Raw genomic sequence first — 21744 nt, 5'->3', positions numbered from 1 at the left:
CGGAGAAGGTGGATCAGACTCTGCAACGGTTGCTCGAGTGAGATGTGCATGGAAGAAGTTTCGGGAACTGAGTGGTGTGCTGACGAGGAGGGGAGTGTCATTGAAGCTGAAGGGAAAGGTGTATGCTGCATGTGTGAGAAGTGTTATGATTTATGGGAGTGAGACATGGGTAATTAACGTAGAGAGCAGCAACAAAGGCTGGAAAGGGTGGAAATGCAAATGGTTCAGTGGATGTGTGGAGTATCGTTGAGAGAGAGGAAGACAAATGATGAATTGTGAAAGATGATGGGAAGAGAGCCTTTGATTAATGCTGTGAAGAGAAACAGGTTGAGATGGTTTGGTCATGTGTTGAGGAAGGATGAAAGTGACTGGTTGAAAAGAGTGATGGAAATGAATGTAGAAGGAAGTAGAGGACGGGGAAGACCGAGAAAGACTTGGCTAAAAATGGTCGAAGAAGAAATGCGGGCAAGGGGGTTAACAAGGGGAGATGCAGAAAATAGGGCAAAATGGAGAACATTGTCACGGGGACCACAAGGCTAACCCCCGCTCTTGCAGGGAAAATGGCCTTAAAATGCCTGTTGTTGTTGTTGTTGATAAATGTAGGGGTGTACTTACTTTTTCCACATGCGAAATTTGCATTTATGTTTATTTAAATTATACAATGGACTACAAAATGTAAATGTTTCATGATATTTGTTATATTATATCACCTTTATCTATCAATATTGTTGAAATGAAGATCAAATAGCTGTATGTTGAAATATGTTGACAGACAAAACATTACATGGGGTGTACTTATTTTTCACGTGACTGTATCTATATGTATATACAGTATATACAGTATATATTGTTACAGATACGACTTTGATGGTATGGTGGGCCGAGCGGGATGGCCGCCGTATCCGTACAAGTTACCCGATTGTACCCGGGGTTGACTAATCGCGCTACGCTGGCTCAATAGGAAAGAGAAGACACCCGGCTGGGCTATAATGACACAATACGACACCAGGGTTTCGATTTTCAAGTATATTCGTACGGAAAAAGGTTAGATTACAGGGACGAGAGGGACATCATAGGAAGACAGGCACTTAGACACACTCTTATATTAACCCTAGACAGACCACAGATAAACGGGACAACGCTGACTCGCACGGGATTTGATGGCAAGGAAAGCGGCAGTCGATGGCTCAGGTGCACCTGGCTCAGGGACAGAATCACGTACGGTGGTGTCCAGCAGATGCGGGGAGGTCGCTCAGCGCTCGTGGGTCGCGACTTTGGTGGAGATGCCGGGGAGGTCGCTCAGCGCTCGGGAGGGTGGCGTCTTGTCCTTCCAAGCTCGGGGCGCATCTCACGTCACGTCCGGCGCGGGGCCGCGTATATCCGGCGGGGAGTCACGCCCTCGCTCGTTAGCTCCGCCCCATATGGCATCGGCCCATGGCTTCTCATTGGGTGCGGGGGTTACCGGCTCCGCCCTTGACGAGGGGCCGACAGGGAGCCCCCTTCTGGGTAACCCCGTCGAGCACATGTTCAATGGCGGCCAACCGAGCCGGAGTGAGGACGCAAAGCCGCTGTTGTTGTGGTTGTTGTTGGAGCTTGAGATGATGGGAAGAGATGCGGGGAGGTATGGGAAGGTCCTAAACTCCTACTGGTGCCATATCATCACATTCTGGTGCAACGAAGAGTCATAATTAATGGAAACAAGTCCTTAACTGACATAGATTAAGAATAACTAGCAAGATGTCCTATAATTGTCTACGTGTGGTGCGGGGGACCTGGGCACGACATTTAATGGGGGAATGAAGGGGAAGATCGGCTCTAATGGGTGTTGTTTACAGACAATGGGACTAGGGAATGGGGTAAGGGGAGAGTTGGGGAGTATCGGAGAAGATAGGGGAATATTTACAAGCGGATATGGAGGTCAAATTCCATATTCGCAACATTGCACCCTTCTCTACCCTCGGGGCGTCCCGACCCGATAAATTTTTACCTACTTTAGTGTGGCACGCAATGTAGTTCCCTCTACTATTAACTCTACCCTGAGTGCGACAGTTTTATAGATATTCACAAATGAGTAAATATGTCCCCCTGCGACGTTGCACCCTTCTCCTCACAGAAACACACCCACAGGATAACCGAATCCGGAAAGAATTCTCAAACTAAACATACAGCCGGTAGGGAGCATTATTTACAAGACTACGCTGCTATTTACACTACGATCCAGGACCTGTTTTTGGAGGAACACATGCAGATGTTATGCATAGAGAGAGCGCGCTTGCCAACATCGATACACCAACCCACGAGTGCTCTGTGGCCGACGGCCTTTAATAACGTACAGAGCACCCTTTCCCAGCATCAAAAGCACCACCCCACCACCAATCGGTGCAGTCACCATTGTTCATTGGAATAAAAATAACTTCAACAACCCCTAACCCTGCAGGTGTCTCTTGCTCTTCTTGTGGTGCACTTGGTGGTGTTAACTATAAAGTGGTTCACCTGTATGGCATAGGTGCCACGTTGACCCATAGGTCCATCCCCGAGTGGTGCTTGGCCGCAAACGAACTGCGGTCCATCGTGGGTGGCCACAAACATTGCGGTCCATATGGTGTATCGATCCCGGCAGCAAGCAGCGAAAGTGCAGGCCCACAACTGCGTCGCCAGCACCTCTCTCTCCTCTCTCTCTACCCCAAAGCCAGATCCTCGGAGGTGGGAGACAAAAACAAGACAAGTGAGCAAGGTGGTAAGGGCGCAAAAGTGCACGCAATGCAAGGTGATGCACACTGGGGGCACATGGGAACCAGGTGAGACAGGTACGTTCCTACCGTACGCCCCCCCCACCAGGTAACCTACATGGCCCCTCCCTTACCCCTTACTGTATCAACAAAACACAACACTACCCATAAACATCTACTTTACAAATCCACAAACATCCCTACTGTCTTCCCCGTTCCTCCCATATACCAAATTCGTCTTCTCTCCCTCCTAACCAATCAAATTTGCCATTTTCAACTCTCATCAAAATTTGCCATTTCCAACTCAACATCAAAATTTGCCATCACCAATTCATCATCAGTCCCTCCTAGGGAGGGAGAGATGGAATCACCCCAATGTCTCATCCACGTCGTGATGCGTCTCACAAATCCAACAGCAATTCTCATTTCTGCAACACAAACAAAGAAAACACAGGTGTGGAGTCATCATCATCACCACAGGTAAGTGGCTGCGTATGGTGCGACAGGTTCATCAATCCTAACTATCTCCTAAATGACTTTAACAACTTTACACTACCCGGGGTCTCTCTCCGGCCAAACCATTGGCCCTCTTACACTATGGGTTCTAAAAACCAATTCCCATTGGCCAAACTGTGGTGCTCTTCAATTTGGGGTCTCACTCCCCCGATTCATCTCCCGGTGCCCTCGCACAATTTCTGGGCTGCGGCGTGTACCTCTCCCAGTGGGTCTACCCACCTGCACACCTCCACCACTGCAGTTGCCTCCGAGCTTACCTGCTCCTTGCCCTAACCTAACTACCTGGGGAAGGCCCTCTGGCACTCTCCCCACTCGGTGCCCTCTCTGGCACTGGGCTACCCGGGTCCATCCTCCGGATCCTCGGGCCCCATCCACAACTCTACCGGCTCCCAGAGCCCACCTGCGGCCTCACCTGGCCGACATCCTCACAGTGGTGGAGTGCCCAACCAACTACACACACTAACAGGCTACACGCCCAGCCATTTCCACAACACTAATGCACCCATTCACAACACCATTCTGCAACCGCACCACAAATGCCAATATTCAACCACAATTTACCTGCACCCTCTACCTAACACTTACACTACCCGCCCCGGGTGCTCGTGAAAGGGGTCCACTCTTCCCCCCATCCACACCTTCGCACCATGCACACCACTCCGTACCACTCACTCCAACTCTCTCCACACACCTGTACCTGCACACCTGTGCTCTCACACCTGGTGCCACCTGCACCCTTCTCTCCCCAAGCGCATTCGCGCTGATCCACACACTCACTACTCATACACTGCTCCACACACCTGTCCAGTTGCACACCTGTGCAATCACACCTGTTCAATTCTCACAAACACGGCATCATCTCAGCTAACTACTCCCTTCTGAAACTTGCGCTTCCCAGTCGTCCCTTTAAACTATTGCGCTCCCTCGTCATTATCATCCACACTAATCTACCTGCGTCCCCACTACAGGTATCAGTCACTAACTAAACTTAACGTTACCTACTGTCATCTTCGCTAGATCCCTATCAATATAACCTAACCCACCCGGGCTAGTTTTCACTGCCATACACCCCATAATCTATTGCTCCTTTGCCCCCCCCTGTGAGGGATGGTGGATTTGCCATCCCACCACATCGGGGGTCTCTCACTATCAATTTGGCACACCAAATTCCAACCAATTCAAAAATTTTCCATTTACTGCCAATTCTACCCACTATTATAAATTTCGTATCAAATCACTACCATCATCGTCCGTCTACTTATTACATCCTCTCGGTGCGCCATGACATCATTAAACTCGGTTTCGCAAAGCCGAGCAATGAATTCGGGTGGTTTGGTCGCCTGCAGGTTGAATCCGTCCGGCTTTCGGTTCAAGGGAGGTGGTTTGGTTGGACCGAGATTCCACGCACCATCTCGGCGCGGCACCTTGCGGTCCCGGGCCCGATGGCTCAATCTCCCCTGGTCGGAACCCCGTCCCCACGAGGGGGCACCGTTCCGCCTCCTCCCACTCGCACTCGCCCTTGAACCGGACCGGTCGCCTCGCCCGACAAAGCCCGGACTCGACCGTGCGGGGCGGGGCCAAGCCCGAATCGGCAACGACGCTTCGAAGAGAAACGACGCAGCTTCGATCGACGCCGGGCCTCGCACCCAACCAAGCACCCCTCGCACCGAGTGCTCGCATCGGCTATCCGTCGCTCTAACCACTAAACCGGTTACCATCGATGCTTCACTTGCATGCTTACAAGCATACGCTACCCCTTTCACCCTCACAAAACCTGGCGTTCCAACGCTGTCCGTACATTCCACCAACGCTCTCTCTGTTACACACCACACCTCTTGCGCACACTTCGGTCCACACCTCTCCTCCGTTACGTCCTCCGGAACACTCACCATGGGCGTGCACTCCGCATTGCTCTCACTCCCTGTGTCACACCCCGTACACACCGACGTGCATTCTCGCTCGCACTCGGTTTCACTCCCACACTTTATAACACACCCACTCGCCGACGCACACTTTTTTCTCCCACGCGTGCCATTTCCACTCACACGGGACCCTTCACCAATGCCCGGGTGCTTCCTCGATCCCAAGCGCGCGAAAATTCTTTTGTCGCTAAACATCCTCCTGCAAAATCTACCCGCACAATATACAGCACGACTCACCTGGGGGATCCTTTTCTCCACGCAAACCTGCAAACTTCCATTCGGGTTAGCGAGTACAGCATCAGGATGTGCATTTAGACTTTGAGCAATTTCCATTCCTTCCTCCGATTGTTGCTCTTTTAACTTTAAGTCCCCGGTCTCTCCAATTTCAACTATACCCATAATTTCTTTGTTCACCTCGACGACCGTTGGCTTTAATAAAATTCCCTCTACCTCATCGGTCGCCGGCTTTTTCAAACCCCGTGTCGCGATTTCCACCCCCGTCAATGTACCCGTGCTTTCCTCCGCTTCGCTCAACCAGCGCTTTTCGACCCGCTTTACCTCCTCGTGCACCCGTGGGACCTGCTCGCCCAACTTGCGGTCTCTGTCCCTCTGCTCCATTCTCTCCATATTGGCCTTCACTCCGTTCGTTATTTCTTCAATTTGGTTTCCCAATCGCTCACTAAGGGCTTCCATTTCAGCCATAAATAATTGCATGTCTTCCACCGTTGGTACAAAGGGCGCGGCAAAATTTGGTGCCGCTACACCCACATGCGTGAGGACGCCATTTTGTGCACCTGATACACCCTCAACCACACCTTCTTTACTCTCCTCCACCATTTTTTTCCCTAAGTCCTGGGTCGATTCTACCCCGTCTATCTCTCCCACCGGCATCCCGTCGCCTTGAACAGCCATGGCGCGATTTCAAAATTCAGGTTTTGTAAAACTAAAACAAAACAAATTTCGGCCGCTCCAAATTTTGACCAAATTTTTTTTTTTCTTTTCCTCTATTCGTTTTTTTTAAAAAATTTGGTCGGGCCTCGAATCTCACTCCCAGACACCAATTGTTACAGATACGACTTTGATGGTATGGTGGGCCGAGCGGGATGGCCGCCGTATCCGTACAAGTTACCCGATTGTACCCGGGGTTGACTAATCGCGCTACGCTGGCTCAATAGGAAAGAGAAGACACCCGGCTGGGCTATAATGACACAATACGACACCAGGGTTTCGATTTTCAAGTATATTCGTACGGAAAAAGGTTAGATTACAGGGACGAGAGGGACATCATAGGAAGACAGGCACTTAGACACACTCTTATATTAACCCTAGACAGACCACAGATAAACGGGACAACGCTGACTCGCACGGGATTTGATGGCAAGGAAAGCGGCAGTCGATGGCTCAGGTGCACCTGGCTCAGGGACAGAATCACGTACGGTGGTGTCCAGCAGATGCGGGGAGGTCGCTCAGCGCTCGTGGGTCGCGACTTTGGTGGAGATGCCGGGGAGGTCGCTCAGCGCTCGGGAGGGTGGCGTCTTGTCCTTCCAAGCTCGGGGCGCATCTCACGTCACGTCCGGCGCGGGGCCGCGTATATCCGGCGGGGAGTCACGCCCTCGCTCGTTAGCTCCGCCCCATATGGCATCGGCCCATGGCTTCTCATTGGGTGCGGGGGTTACCGGCTCCGCCCTTGACGAGGGGCCGACAGGGAGCCCCCTTCTGGGTAACCCCGTCGAGCACATGTTCAATGGCGGCCAACCGAGCCGGAGTGAGGACGCAAAGCCGCTGTTGTTGTGGTTGTTGTTGGAGCTTGAGATGATGGGAAGAGATGCGGGGAGGTATGGGAAGGTCCTAAACTCCTACTGGTGCCATATCATCACATTCTGGTGCAACGAAGAGTCATAATTAATGGAAACAAGTCCTTAACTGACATAGATTAAGAATAACTAGCAAGATGTCCTATAATTGTCTACGTGTGGTGCGGGGGACCTGGGCACGACATTTAATGGGGGAATGAAGGGGAAGATCGGCTCTAATGGGTGTTGTTTACAGACAATGGGACTAGGGAATGGGGTAAGGGGAGAGTTGGGGAGTATCGGAGAAGATAGGGGAATATTTACAAGCGGATATGGAGGTCAAATTCCATATTCGCAACAATATATATATATATATATATATATATATATATAAATAAAAATATATATATCTATATATATATATACTGTACACACACATACACACGCAAACACAATGCTGTGGAGTGAGACACATTGCTACCTTGCATTTGTACACTTGTGAGAATATGTGAAGCTGGGATATGAAAGTAGTAACTCCAACATATGGAAAATGAATTCGTACTATTTTGTGTTCTTATATGTTCATATGCAAGACTGAAGTATCCATTTAAATGACATGTTAAAAAACATGTTAAGAAGAATTATTCTTCTCCACAGACAGTGCTATTCTGGGATACAGTGGGAGATAACCGGCCAAAATTTACATTATGTTCTTTTCTCCATGTCGTGTTGTACAAAACCATGTGAATAAAGACTATAAGAGTTTTCATAACTCTTTATGCAAGCCATTTGTTAGTTTATCAGGATGTCATTGTCATTATTTGTATGCATGCCCTTCCCTTACATCATGTCCTCGGAATGCCCCACCTGACTGATGAGATTTTCTTGAATTCGGTTCAATGTGGTACGGAGACGATTGCTGATCAGGCCAAGACTTGTCGACTCGTACTACACACGCACACATGCATATATACCATTATTAAGATTTGCTTTTGTATTTTGAAAAGGTTGGTCATTGCAAAGTGCATCAAATTGGATGCCACAATATTTTAGTAAATGCATCATACTGAAGAATCACATCGTGTAGAAAACATGTCTATGGCTAAATTTAAAGCAATATACTTCACAACAAACTTAGATGAAGTACCCATTAAAATATACATTAATATGTCGCAAAATTCATTGCATGCCTTTTTATTGTTTGTATACTTAGTCAAGGCTTGTGGAAGAGCTAGTACACTAAATGAATCAGGACGTAATAGGATGCAAAAAGAACAGTAGAGAGAGGAGGGAAACACCAAAAACAGAGTCTGAGGTCTAGATAGAGGGGGACTTGGACAAACGATGGGTGTAGGGAGGAATTGGGGGGCGCATGGGGTGGACAAGATGGACACAGAAGGAAACTCTTTGGAGGGGTGGTTAACAAAGGGATAAATCCAATGTAATTGCAGTTTCTGGCTGCTATACTGTTTATGACAACATCCTCTCCATGTCCATATTTTGTCTTCTTCGTTTTTTTTTTGTTTTTTTTTGTTGTTTTTTTGTATACAAGATCGAGGCTCGTGAAAGAGCGAACATTAATCACACAGAAAGACAAACAGACACATAAAACAAATAACATCGGGAGCGGTAGACAAGATGGGGAGAGAGGGGGAAGGACACAAACACAACATTTGAGAGCAGGGACCGAGAGACATGGAGACATCGAGAGATCTGTGGGAGGGAGAGGGCTTTGGGGGGGAGGCATGTGAAGGGGGGGAGGCATGTGAAGGGGGGAGGCATGTGAAGGGGGGGGGCGGGGGTGGGAGAGGTATAAACATATGGACACTGCCAGGATTTCCAGGAAATAAGTTGGAATTTCAAACAAGGTGGATCTGGGGTGAATTAGTGGGGGTAGAAAAGATCAAGGTTATGGATGGGGGAAGATAAGAGATGGTGGTGAACAGCTGTTTTAAAGACCTGGAGGGAGGAGAGGGATTGAAGGGAGTGTGGGAGTTTGTTCCACAGGCGGGAGAAAAGAGGAATGAAAGAGTGAAGGTGAGCAGAGAGCCGAGATTTCGGCAGTTTAACCATCAGAGGGTTGCTGGCAGATCTTGTGCGACCTGTAGGAATATTTGGGGGACAGAGCACAGAGAGAGCTGGGGGAGCAAGGCCGGAGAGGAGTCGGTAGAAGACAGAAAGACCACCTACCTGCCTGCGGTGAGTGAGTGAAAGGCCCTCAGAGATAGCTTCATCGCGGGAGATTCCAATGATTTTGAAAGCTTTGGATTCAACAGCGTGAAGCCGAGCCAGGTGTGAGGCAGGAGCACCAGCCCATAGGGGAGAACAGTATTCCATTGAGCTGCGGATGAAAGCCTTGTAAGTGGTGAGGAGCTCAGGTGTGCCGAGGAAGGACTTCGCACGACGGAGGATGCCCAGTCGGCGACTGGCTTTGGAGGCCAGCTTGGAAATGTGGTTTTCCCAAGAAAGATCATGGCAGATAGTGAGACCCAAAAGCTTGAGTGACAGAACTTCTTGGAGAGGATTGTTGAGAAAGTAGATGGGAGGGTTGTCCAGTCGATCTTTTCGGAGAGACATAGTAAGAGAGTGAGATTTGGCAGGATTGAAAGACATGTTCCACTTGTTTGACCAGTCTGTGATTTTGTCCAGGTCTTCAGAGAGTGAGGAGGCTGCAGACTGCCGATCTGAGGGAAGAGGAATGGAGCGGCAGAGAGTGGAGTCATCAGCAAAGAGATAGAGAGGATTTTCCAGAGAGTCAGAGAGATCATTGATAAAGACCAGAAAAAGCACAGGGCCCAGCACACTTCCTTGGGGAACTCCAGCCTGAACAGGAAGGGGAGATGAGAGAAATCCATTCAGGGCCACACGTTGACTACGACCAGAGAGGAAGTCCGCAAGCCATGCATGGAGATTTCCATGGATACCATAGGAGGAGAGTTTGGTGAGCAGAGCTGGGTGCCAGACCGTATCAAAGGCCCTTGATATGTCAAGGGAGACAGCTCTGATTTCCTGTTTGGCATTGAGGACCTCCATCCATTGTTGAGACAGCAGAAGCAGCATGTCCAGAGTAGAGTGACCTGGTCTGAAACCAAATTGATGATCAGAGATCAAGCCATTGGAGAAGAGGAAAGATTTCATATCCGAAGCAATGATGGATTCCATGACTTTGCTGATAATTGGGAGCAGGCTGATTGGTCTGTAGTTGCAAGGATCTGTTTTTGCACCTTTTTTGTGTAAAGCGGTAATGTTAGCTGATTTCCAGGATGCTGGCAGATGACCTTGAGCAAAAGATAGGGTGAAAAGAACAGAGAGAGGGTGAGATAGAGCGGCAGAGCAGGATTTTAAGACCCGTGGGCTGATGCCGTCTGGTCCAGTTGCAGAATCAGAGTCGAGGTTTGACAAAAACTCCTCCACCTTGTCAGGAGAGAAGGACACAGAGTCCAGGAGCAGTTGGGTTCGACTGGGAAAGGTGGGAACAGAGAGAGATGGGTTTGGGACTAAGGATTTCGAGGCGAACACAGAGTTGAGGCATTCGGCTTTGTCACGTGCGATGTCAACTGTGTGGCCATTTGAGGTAAGGGAGGGGATGGAGGGGGAACAAACACCAGAAACGGATTTGACCAGACGCCACCAGGATTTGGAGGAAGGAGACAGGTTTGAGAGTTCATTCTTGAGTGAGGAGAGATAGTGCTTCCTGGCACTCCTGAGGGTAGACACACACTTGTTCCGAGCTTGGTGGAAGGAACTGAGATTTCCTTCAGTTGGATTAGCCTTCCAAGAGGCAAAGGCAAGTTGTTTCAGGGCAACTGCCTCACCACAAGATTCAGTGTACCATGGACGGGAGGAAGGGTAAGACAATTGAAGGCGAGATGGGATAAATCTGTGCATGAGAGAGATCAGTTTGCTTTGGAAGAATTCCCAGGAAGAATTGATGTCAGAGGCAGTGGAGATGGGAGACCAATCCAGACGATTGATGGCTGCTTGAAGACCGTCCCAGTCGGCCTGAGTGAAATGCCAGACTTGTCGACGCTGAGGAGGCTCTCTGAGAATGGCCAGAGAGATGTCCACTTTGACAAGCACATGATCAGAAGAACCGATTGGAGCAGAAGAAGAGCAGCAGACATTAGCAGGGAAGTTTGTCATAACCAAGTCTAGAAGAGAAGATACTCCATTGGCTGAGATCCGGGTCGGGAAATTGACAGATTGTGTCAATCCCAGTGAGTCACAGAAGTCCTTTGCTGAGGTGCCATGACTAGTGAGAGAGGAACCCACACCCAACCAGGTGGCATGATGACAGTTGAAGTCACCACATATGAGGAAGAGAGAGTTGGGATGAGTGGATAGAAGTTGGTCCATGTTGTCAGACATTGAAATGTAGATGGAGTCATCACTGTTTGGGGGACGGTACAGAACACATATGAACAAAAGGTGGGAGCGGAGAGGAAGCCGTAACCAGAGGTACTCCTGCGGGTGAGGAGGAAAGAGAGCAGTGCAAGGAGAGTGAGGAAGAGAGTTTTTGACAAAGATAGCCACCCCACCACCAGGCCGAGGCTCAGGTCTATCATACCGGAGGAGGGAGTAACCAGGAAGAGATATTAAGGAATCAGAGACATCTTGAAGGAGGAAAGTCTCTGTTAAGCAGATCAAGTCTGGATTGTCAGAAGCAACCTGTATGGAGAGATCAGTCAGGTTTGAGCGAAGGCCCCGGATGTTTGAGGTCCATACCGTTAATGAAGAGAGAGGGGGAGCATCGGGTACAGGACAGGGGAGGGGAGGAGTAGGGTAAGATGAAGGATGAGAGGGGGAGGTAGGGAGAGCAGTTGATAGTGTTTCAGATGTTGCAGAAGAGTTCCAAGAAAGGGAAGGATGAGGAGGATGAAAGGTTTGCTGGTGAAGGGATGCGGCACAGTGAGGGGTTGTTTGAGGGGGGGCAGAGGAAAGTAGAAGGTTTGGGGGGGTGGAGGTATGAGATAGAAGGGAGACGAAGTGGGGAGGAGGCAGCTTGGATGAGGAGGGGGGAGGAGAGAGAATTGGAGAGGAATGGTATGGGGGGAGAATTGAATGGGAGGGATTGGGGGGGAGTTTTGAAGGGCAGGAGTGAGGGGGGAGTTTAGGAGGGGAGGGGCAAGGGGGGAGTTTTGGAGGGAAGGGGAAAGGGGGGAGATCAGGAGTGGAGGGGCAAGGGGGGGGGATTAGGAGGGGAGGGGCAAAGGGGAAGTTTAGGAGGGGAAGGGCAAGGGGGGAGTTCAGGAGTGGAGGGGCAAGGGGGGAGTTTAAGAGTGGAGGGGCAAGGGGGAAGTTTCGGAGTGTAGGTGCAAGGGGGGGGATTTGGATGGGAGGGGCAAGAGGGGAGTTTAGAAAGTGGATGATTAATGAAAGACGAACATTGATAACAAATTGGGTTTGTTGTGATTTTCAAGTTAGCAATCCGGTTCAGGATGATGGAGGAGGGATGGAATGAATGTGAATTTAGACCATGTAGTGAGGGAGACGTATAAGATATTGAATTTCTTTTTTTTGAAGTGGAATGAGTTGGAGAGGAAATTGAGAAAAGCCTTTTAAATAGGAAGAAAAACAGCGTGTTGTAATATACCACTGAATAAAAAACAGAAGGGGAAAGGTTAAACATATTTAAAAATATTTAAACAGAACTATGAACAATCTTATATGCACAAAAATACCAACGGGGGGAGAGCCGAGAGGGACCACCACGAGTCACGTGAACAGGGCAAACGGTGGATGGCAAGGAGATAATGGGGGTGGGGCGAACAGCACACCTGGACAGAAAATACAGGATGAGACAACAGTACACGTGGAGAAAATAAAATAAATGTTTTTGGTTTTTTTGTTGTTTTTTTTGGGGGGGGGGGGGGGGGATTTAGAACGTTAGACAGTATTATGTTCGGGGTAGAAGGGAAAAAACCAAGAGCCAAGCAAAACACACTTAAGTTAACAAAACACCGACGGGGGTACAACTACAGTACAAGGCCACACACGAGGAGCAGAACACGATTAATTAAATACGAGTTACAGGAAATTCAAACCAAAACTAACTATAATCAAACAATATCACATGGACGATAAAATAACGAATTGAAATTTGACAATCTATCTGGGGAAATGGGGGAGAAACACGTGGTCGAAGAACGAACGAACGAATAAGAAAGAATAAACGAATGAGCACAGAGAAGGTAATGTCTTTTTTTTTTCTTTTTTTTGAGTTGAGATTTACATAAGGAAGTAGGCTTTGTAGACGGGTCAATATACAACCAGAACAGCCGTACCCCAAAAAAATTGCAAATTTTAGTTTTATTGCATTTCCTTATATTTTAAGACTTACTTAGGAACATATCAAAAGTTGGACAGAAATGGACCATGGGAAAGTAAAAATTTTTGACATGATAAAAATGTCACAAAACCATGCACGATTCACTACGTCGAAAACGTCTTTGGTTTTTTATTTTTGTTTCTTTTTGTTTATATAAATTAATTTGTTCCAGTGAGACCAGCTGCAAAGGCAACATTTTATAACACTTGTTTCGTGTCTTTAACAATGTTTACATCTGCTACCTGACACATGTCTTTAACAATATGACCTCCCAGCATGTAGGCTAATGACCTAATTCCTCACTGGTAGTTGTGCAGCTTGACTGAGTAACAACTCCACATGAATGAGTTAATTACACCTAATTAGGACTCAATTGGACAACGTTGTATGGTAAACATTGGAGATACAATACAATACAACCAAGGAGATACAGTACAATACAACCAAGGCCAAGGCAGTAGCAAAAAGACAGGTAGGCCTATGCATACAATTGCCCCATATATTCTACATGTATTTTGTACTCCTACAACTGTAGTGTATGATGGTATTTATTTTCCAGGTTCTAGAGTTGTGGGGATGCATATTTATTTAATAGGAATGGGACCAGTTGATTGGGGGAAGGGGGGGGGGGGGGGGGTTCTATCAGTATGTTTTTCTTCTGGACTATACATATCTTTTCCTGGTGCACCTTGTGACTAAGCAACAGAGCCCTTGTATATAATTCATTTCAGATGCAGAAAGCAATGGGATGACCACTATGCAGATTATTCCATAGTATGTTTCCTCCTAATATATATCTTACATAAATATCTCAGTTTCAGGGGCGGAGAATGCTCTGATGGCATTCAATGTATATGGCCAATGTAAATTGACTGCATGCTTCTAAAAGATCTCATTTTTGTATTTTCAGAGATAGAAAATGAACTCTTTATATGGTAAAGAGACCTGCCCTTTATGCCAAAGGGGATTGGACTGTGAGGAAACAGTATCAGTTCGTGAGAAAGGAGCAGAAGGCATCAACCGTGCAAGTGCCGAAAGGGATGTTGACATCAGAATTCTAGCTGGTACCAGTGTTCACAAATCATGCCGAGTGAATCACATAAACAAAAAGGACATTGCTTTAACCAAGAAGGATCATGCGGAATCAGGTCCATCAGTCAAGAGGAGTGCTCGCATTTCCCTGGGACCATATGACAGTAAAACACATTGCCTTTTCTGCGGCACTGAAGTTAAGGAAGAGGGCCCAAAGCGAGGCCATGCAGAAACAGCCAGTTTTGGCTACGTGAAGACTGACGCATTTGTTAAAACTATATCAGTTCATTGCAAAACAAGGAGCGATGAATGGGCCCTTGCTGTTCAAGGCCGCATTGAATATTTTGAGGGTGATCTCCATGCAGCTGACTGTGTGTACCACAAGTCCTGCAACATTAATTTCCGCACAATGCGAGACATTCCACAACGGTTCAAGCCGACTGAGTCAAACAAGAGACGAAAAATGGGAAGGCCTAAGGACAGTGACCAGAATGAGGCTTTCGATAAGGTGTGCTCTTTTCTTGAAGACAATGATGAGGAACAGTTAACAATTACAGACCTCGTGGCTAGAATGGAACAATACCTGGGCGATAGTGAATCCAATGCATATGGGAACCAATACATGAAGGAACAGCTTAAAAAACGATATGGTGAATCTATATTCATGGCAGAGGGTAGAGGCTTAAAAGACATTGTGACATTCAGAGAAAAAATGTCCCAGATCCTCCGTGACCACTACAATGCACCACGAGAAGATGATGAAGAAGCACAAAAACGTGCAATTCTTCAGACTGCTGCAAAACTAATAAAAAGTGACATAAAAACAACAGTTGCACCACATGGGGATACATACCCAACTACTGCAGACCTAAGCCTTACTGCTGCATTGGGGTATGTCCCAACTAGCCTGCGATTCTTGCTGCAGCATCTTTTGGTCGGGAAAGATACATCTAGGGAGGTTGCTGGTATTGGACAAGCAGTCATCCAAGCAGTGCGTCCAAGGGCTGTAATTGCACCATTGCAGCTTGGTCTTGCAGTGCAAATGCTTCACTTGTATAGGTCTCGTTTCTTGATAGATAGTCTATCAACCTTTGGCTTTTCCTCATCTTACTCCGAAGTGCAACGGTTTGAAGTAAATGCAGCCTCTTCTCTTGCTCCGGATGTGTTTGGAGGTGACACCGACATTCTTGATACATCCTTGTTATTTGCTGGAGACAATGTGGACCACAACATCATAACGTTGGATGGAAAGGGTACCTTTCATGGGATGGGCATGATAGCAGCTATTACACCAGGGCGTCAATCTAGCCACATCATATCTAGAAAGAAAATGTCTGACAGGAAGCTCGTCGAACTGACGAAGATCAATATAATAGATTACCGCTATGCAGAGCACGTCAACCGCAACCTCAAATTTCAGCCCCTCCCTTTGTTATCAATTTGTGATCGCCCAATTGACATATTATGGGAGATGTCATTTTGCTTCGAAAAGAGTGCACCAAATTGGCAAGGCATGATGCACTTTCTGCATGAGGAGTGTGATCACCCAGGGAAAGCCTCAATACAGTTTCTCCCAATGATTGATATGAACCCAGGTGACAAAACCTGCATCTTGTCAACTCTTGATTACCTGAGCAAACTTGCATCAAAACACAACATGCCAGCAATCATCACATTTGACCAACCGCTGTTTTGGAAGGCCTCTGAGATAGTGAATGCTCTTCCTGCTGATAACCCAATCCATAATGCAGTGCTACTGCTTGGGAGCTTCCACACATTAATGAATTTGTTGGGTGCCATTGGAAGTTTGATGGATGGAAGTGGACTGAAAGAGATCCTGGAAACAGTGTATGGTCAAAATGCTGTTGTGCACATGCTGAGTGGGAAGGCGGTGCAACGTGCTTTTCGTGGCCATTTGCTTGTGGATCAGTGTCTTACACGTCAGGTTGTTGGCAAGATTGTGGAAGTTGACCCTGGGTTTCAAGAACAAGTGGCAGAACTGGAGCGACTGTACATTTCCCTGGAGACTGTCGAAAGTGACACTATAGAGTCTGTGTTGCAATCAGAGTGCATTCATTTCATTGACAATAGATTGAATCAGGAAAGGAATAAACTTGCAAAGGACTCGAAAACCAGTGCAGTTTGGATCAACTACCAGCGTATGTTGGGAATTGCAAGGGCACTTGTGGCAGCTGATCGGACGGGGTCCTGGGAGATGCATCTCCAAGCCATATCAGCTTGCTTGCCGATATTTGCAGCTGCTGGCCATCCCAATTACCTGAAGTCAGCTCGACTCTATCTCGAGAAGATGCTTGCGTTAGAGGATGACAACCCTGAGGTTCATCAGAAGTTCCAATCTGGTTATCATGTAATCCGGCGCAGTGACCAATACTGGGCTGGCCTAGGCTCTGATCTTGTGATAGAACAGACATTAATGCGCTCACTGAAAAGCCAAGGGGGGCTGACTCGAGGAAGTGGGATGTCAGAGCACCAGAGAGCAGTTTGGACTCTGTCTTCAACCATATCGTCCTCCTACAACCTTGCTATGCAAGAACTGACCTCGAGTAGCTACTCAACAAGTGAACAACATAAGGAGTTGACAACATCCAGGGTGAGTCGAGATGAAGCTGATCGTGGCAAAGTTGCCGAAAAACTGGACAGCTTCACACCATTTTCTGATGACAAGTCATTGCGCAATATCATCACAGGGGTTACTGCAAATGAGGATGTCAATGTTCATGACCTATTCAAAGTAGGTAGTGACATTGTCAAGAAGATGGATGATCACCCAGCTTACTCCTATTCACACAAAAGGAGTTCTAAAGCCAAGACACTTGCATTCAGCAGGGCAGTCAAAGTTGCTGAGGACCGCACAATAGATCCAGCGTTACTATTCCAGAGGTTCTTAGTGGTGTCACAGACGGGAGATCTCCAGATAGGTGAAGTGATGAAATATGAACTCTGCCTATACCCAATGTCTCTTTTTGAGGCAAAAAACATCCTGCGCCAGCCAGATAAACCACAGTTGGCGGAGGCAATAAGGAATTATGCTACAACCAAATCTGACAATGCTGTCAACCAGACAGTTCCAGGAACAGATCACTATGTTCTTGACGAGGGATCACTTATTCACCGCTTAAAGTGGACAGAGGGATTCACCTACAGTTCCATTGCAGATGAATATGCCTCATTTACAGTACGACACTATGGCAAAGCTACTGTTGTGTTTGATGGTTATGAGGCTGGGCCAAGCACAAAGGACTGTTCTCATCAACGTCGGAATAGAAACAAGAATGCCACCAAGGTTAACATTACGGAGTCAACAAAATTTGTTGGGAAAAAGGAGGACTTTCTGTCGAATGAGTCAAACAAGCAGGCAATGATACTGTTGATTATAGAGGTGTTCCACAAGGAAGGCTGTGAGGTGATCCAAGCAGAGGGAGATGCTGATGTTGAGATTGCAAAAGCGGCCGTCGCAAATGCGGCTTCCAGATCTACAACCCTCATTGGAGAAGATACAGATCTCCTTCTCCTCCTGCTCTTCTATATGGTGGAGACAAACTGCATTGAACTCTATTTCCGTTCTGACAAGGCAAAATCAAATGTCTACAATATCAAAGTCCTTCAGCAGATACTTGGAAATGCAGCCTGCAGAGATATATTGTTCCTTCATGCATTAACTGGCTGTGACGCAACGTCTCGTGTCTTTGCGATTGGAAAGAAGTCAGGGTTTCAAAGAATCATCAAGAAAGAAAAGGAACTGATAGACAGCTCAAAGGTGTTCTGTAAACCACAGCAGAGTCAGGATGTTATTGAAACTGCAGGCTGCAGAGCAATGGTGGCATTGTTTAAAGCAAATCAGAACGACTCATTGGCATCGATCAGATACAACATTCTCTGCAAAAAGGTTGCAAGGGCTAAGGCATTTGTCACTCCTGAAAGACTGCCACCCACATCCGCTGCCTGCAAGTTTCATTCTCTGCGGACCTATTACCAGGTAATGGAATGGATGGGCCTTTGTTGTGGAATGGAGCCAACGGAGTGGGGATGGAAGGTAGAAGGAGGAAAACTTGTTCCAGTGATGACAGACAAAAGCCCTGCTCCAGACATACTACTTCAGATGATTCACTGCAACTGTTCAGGGGGGTGCAAAACACTAAGGTGTTCATGTAGGAAGCATGGATTAGAGTGCACCAGTGCATGTGGACATTGCCAGGACAGCAACTGTGACAATATGAGTGTTGAACCAGACATAGAGGAGGAGGAGGAGGACGATGAAACTGGAATCTAAGACTAGAAGGCATATGGTACTTCCACATGTGTCAAAATTGTCCAATTTTTTATATGTGGCTTTCCATGTCATAGACTGGCAGAAACAATCAAAGAACATATATTTGTGCAAATATTTACTTTAAATTGCGAATGGTCTCAGGATTAGCACTGGATAAACTACCAGCAACGATCATAATACAAATATTGGTGCAAAATTTACTTTAAATTGTTAGTGGTCTGATGATATCAGTCAATTTTTTTACGTTTTATCTGCCGGCAGCCATCTTGTTTTCTGACGTCACTGAGGGACTTTCCCATGCGTCAAAATTGTCCAACTTTTAATATGTTGTCTTCCACTTCATAAACTACTAGAAATAAGCATAAAACAAAAATTTGCAATTTTTTTGGGGTCAGGCAGTATATTGACCCGTCTATTGGGGTGGAAAGACTGCGAAAACAGAGAACGAAAGTTATTGGATCACAAACGACAGGCGCTGAGAGAAAAACAAAGCCTCAAGGTTGTACAGTGTACACTGTACAGGGCCTCGAGACGACACGAATTAACGCGATTTTCAATACAGGTATGAAAGATTTGCACCGAAAATCTTTGACGGGACAATATACGTACATACACCATAAAAGAAATACAGTTATAACGAAAATACAAATTGGAACAATGACTTAACTTCGATTTCGATGGAGAGCGTGGAGACCTGCGAAAAAACGAACCGTCGCCAGCAAGACCGGAAACGGAAGTCCAAGTTTAAATAAATTTTATACATTGATCAAAGTCTCCTGGAGGAGTTTGTACACAAATCAAATACAGGACAAAACACAGAGACATCATTGCAGTACATGAACCAGAACAGCACTCGGGAGAGCGCATACCTCTGCCAGGCGGAACAGTTTACGTTTTGTATCCCACCTATAGGCCGGATCTGGATCCAGACCTTAACCAGAATGAAATCGGCTTGTTTTTGCCATTTTTTGAGATATCGTGCTATATATCGTTTTTGGCTTTATCTCTCAATGGTGAAGAATCATTAAAAATTAGATTTTCTGGATCTTCACTAAAATGTATTGTAATAAATTCACCCTTGTCACACACCCAACTTGTCCACAACGTTTTGTCAAAATCCATCCATAACTTTTTGAGATGTCCTGTTCTAGAAAAACAGACAGACAAACAGACATCTGCTCATACCATCACAATTGTTTTCCTTGGATGAATACAATTTGGGCTCTTTAGCTGGATGCTTTATACATATCAAAAAGTACATGAATGACAATTACAGGAGATCAATCTGGAAGCAACAAAAAATGAGGAAGTACCATGTTCTCCTTGCTGAATGAGGAATAGACTGCGTACAAGTAGTAATCGAAGAGTTGTGTCATGCATTGCACCACATCAAATGCAATGGGTTTCAACACACTCATCATCTGCATGTATTTCCCTGCCAAAAATAAAAGAGTATGCACTTATTATAAGCAATGTTCAAGGTATACCCAGCATAAATATAACTCTTCTTCTCTTAAGGTCCAACTTCGTTGGATGTCTTTGTTAGATAATAATAAAGAAAAAAAAAGAAAAAGAAGTCAGTGTGCTCAGTTGCTAGTGTGCTCACATCCTGAAGATGATCTTCAAAAAAGTCAAATCTAACTAAAACTGCCATTCTGGCAAGGCACTGATTCAAGGTCACCGCACTTCAGAGTACAGCATTCTGAGGACCGGTATGCAAAGCCAAATATCCCACCTGCATTTGGACGAAGCGTGAAAGTCCGAAGGTATGATTCAAAGAGTGTGCCACTGTGTGCTGGTCCTGTGGGCAAATTTACGGCTTGACTGCCAAAATGTAAATCTGGCGCAGGCATGATGGGCCAAATGGCCTTTATGTTCGCTAACTTGCTTTAACACCATGCAGTGCCACCTGTTGGAATTCCAGTTGAACAGCAGTTCCAGCTGAAATGCTCCTATCCTCACCCACACCACTTTTGATGTGAGCGAATGTCTGTGAAACTTAAATCTACCTGTGTTTCCCATGTTACTGCAAGCACACTAAGATTATAATCTCCGTTAACTCCTTCAGTAGTCTATACATCTGTATAAAAAAAAAAAAAAATTGACCCTATCCGACCATCATATCCATCATGTTATTGTTTGAGAAATTACAACTAAAGTTTAGTCGGCTGCTGGTAAAGACCAGAAAGATCAAAACATATGTCTAAGTGCTGAGGCCTAGTATGTATAGCAAGTAATGATGACCACTCCCTTTTGCATCTTCAGATTAATAGGGCTGCCGAAGCAGTTTCTAGGCTATAGGGCACAATACTGGACGGGTCGCCACTCTGACACAGGATACCCGAATGGCTCATTCATCCCAGTAAGCTGGTACTCGTTTGGCCGACCTTGGAAGGATGACAAACTGAGTGAACCCCACCTGGTGTTAATTCAACGGCCGGCCGGGATTCAAACTCAGGACCCTCGGACCCCAAGCCAGCACCCTAACCGTTAAGCCAACACCAGGCTTATAGCAAGTAATAAAATGAAGCAAAATTAAGAAAACATTAAACAAGTCATAAAAATAAGTTCCAAACAAAAGGCCACATTGTCTGTGTTTGAATGCACGATATAAACAAAACGTTAGAAGCCTTACTACAACTACAAGATTGGCCTATCCTGAATATGTACCAAAATGTCAAATAAAAAGCATAGAGAATAGAACAAGTTGATGATTGAGAATGAAACGGGCTCGGATCATGACCCGATCATGACCTATGTTTGATAAAAGCAAACATAAGGACAGGGTTTTTCCCAAAAGAATCAAACTATGGTGTTGATCAAGACAAGGCTCATACTGAAAATATCCAGAAAGGCACACGCATGTCGGATTGAGTTGCATGATACCCCAGTGGTGCAATTGAAGCACGATAATGAAGAGCGACACCTAGAATGCAGTAATGTGTGGTAGTATGGTGCTGGTCGGTGCTCACCACAAAGGCGAATCACGTTGAGGGTGGTGTTGGCGAGGATAGGAGCATTGAGTTTACCCAGGCTGGAGTGCGAGTCTGAACGTTTCTTATGCATAGACTCTTGGGAGATGCTAGGAAGGGATAAATAAAGGTAAGGCATGAAAGGATGTGAGGGTGTAACA

The 21744-nt window shown here is 46.5% G+C and overlaps 1 protein-coding gene across 4 annotated transcripts in view; it reads right to left on the bottom strand.

The window, feature by feature from the left end:
- Positions 1-21744, bottom strand: part of VPS50 (VPS50 subunit of EARP/GARPII complex) — a 127702-nt gene that overhangs the window by 38115 nt on the left and 67843 nt on the right. For all 4 annotated transcript variants that reach the window (XM_068126479.2, XM_068126480.2, XM_068126477.2 and 1 more), the window contains exons 20-22: positions 21584-21693; positions 19925-20046; positions 7828-7908 (exon numbers count right to left, since the gene is read on the bottom strand). In XM_068126479.2, coding sequence (XP_067982580.1) covers positions 7828-7908; positions 19925-20046; positions 21584-21693 — 313 coding nt within the window. The remainder of the gene's footprint in view (positions 1-7827; positions 7909-19924; positions 20047-21583; positions 21694-21744) is intronic.

Source organism: Myxine glutinosa, chromosome 10 (assembly GCF_964187855.1).
Source record: "Myxine glutinosa chromosome 10, kmMyxGlut1.1, whole genome shotgun sequence".
NCBI classification, from domain to species: Eukaryota; Metazoa; Chordata; class Myxini; order Myxiniformes; family Myxinidae; genus Myxine; species Myxine glutinosa.
The sequence above is the reverse complement of the archived record's forward strand: the minus strand, read 5'-3'. Positions and strand labels throughout refer to the sequence as shown.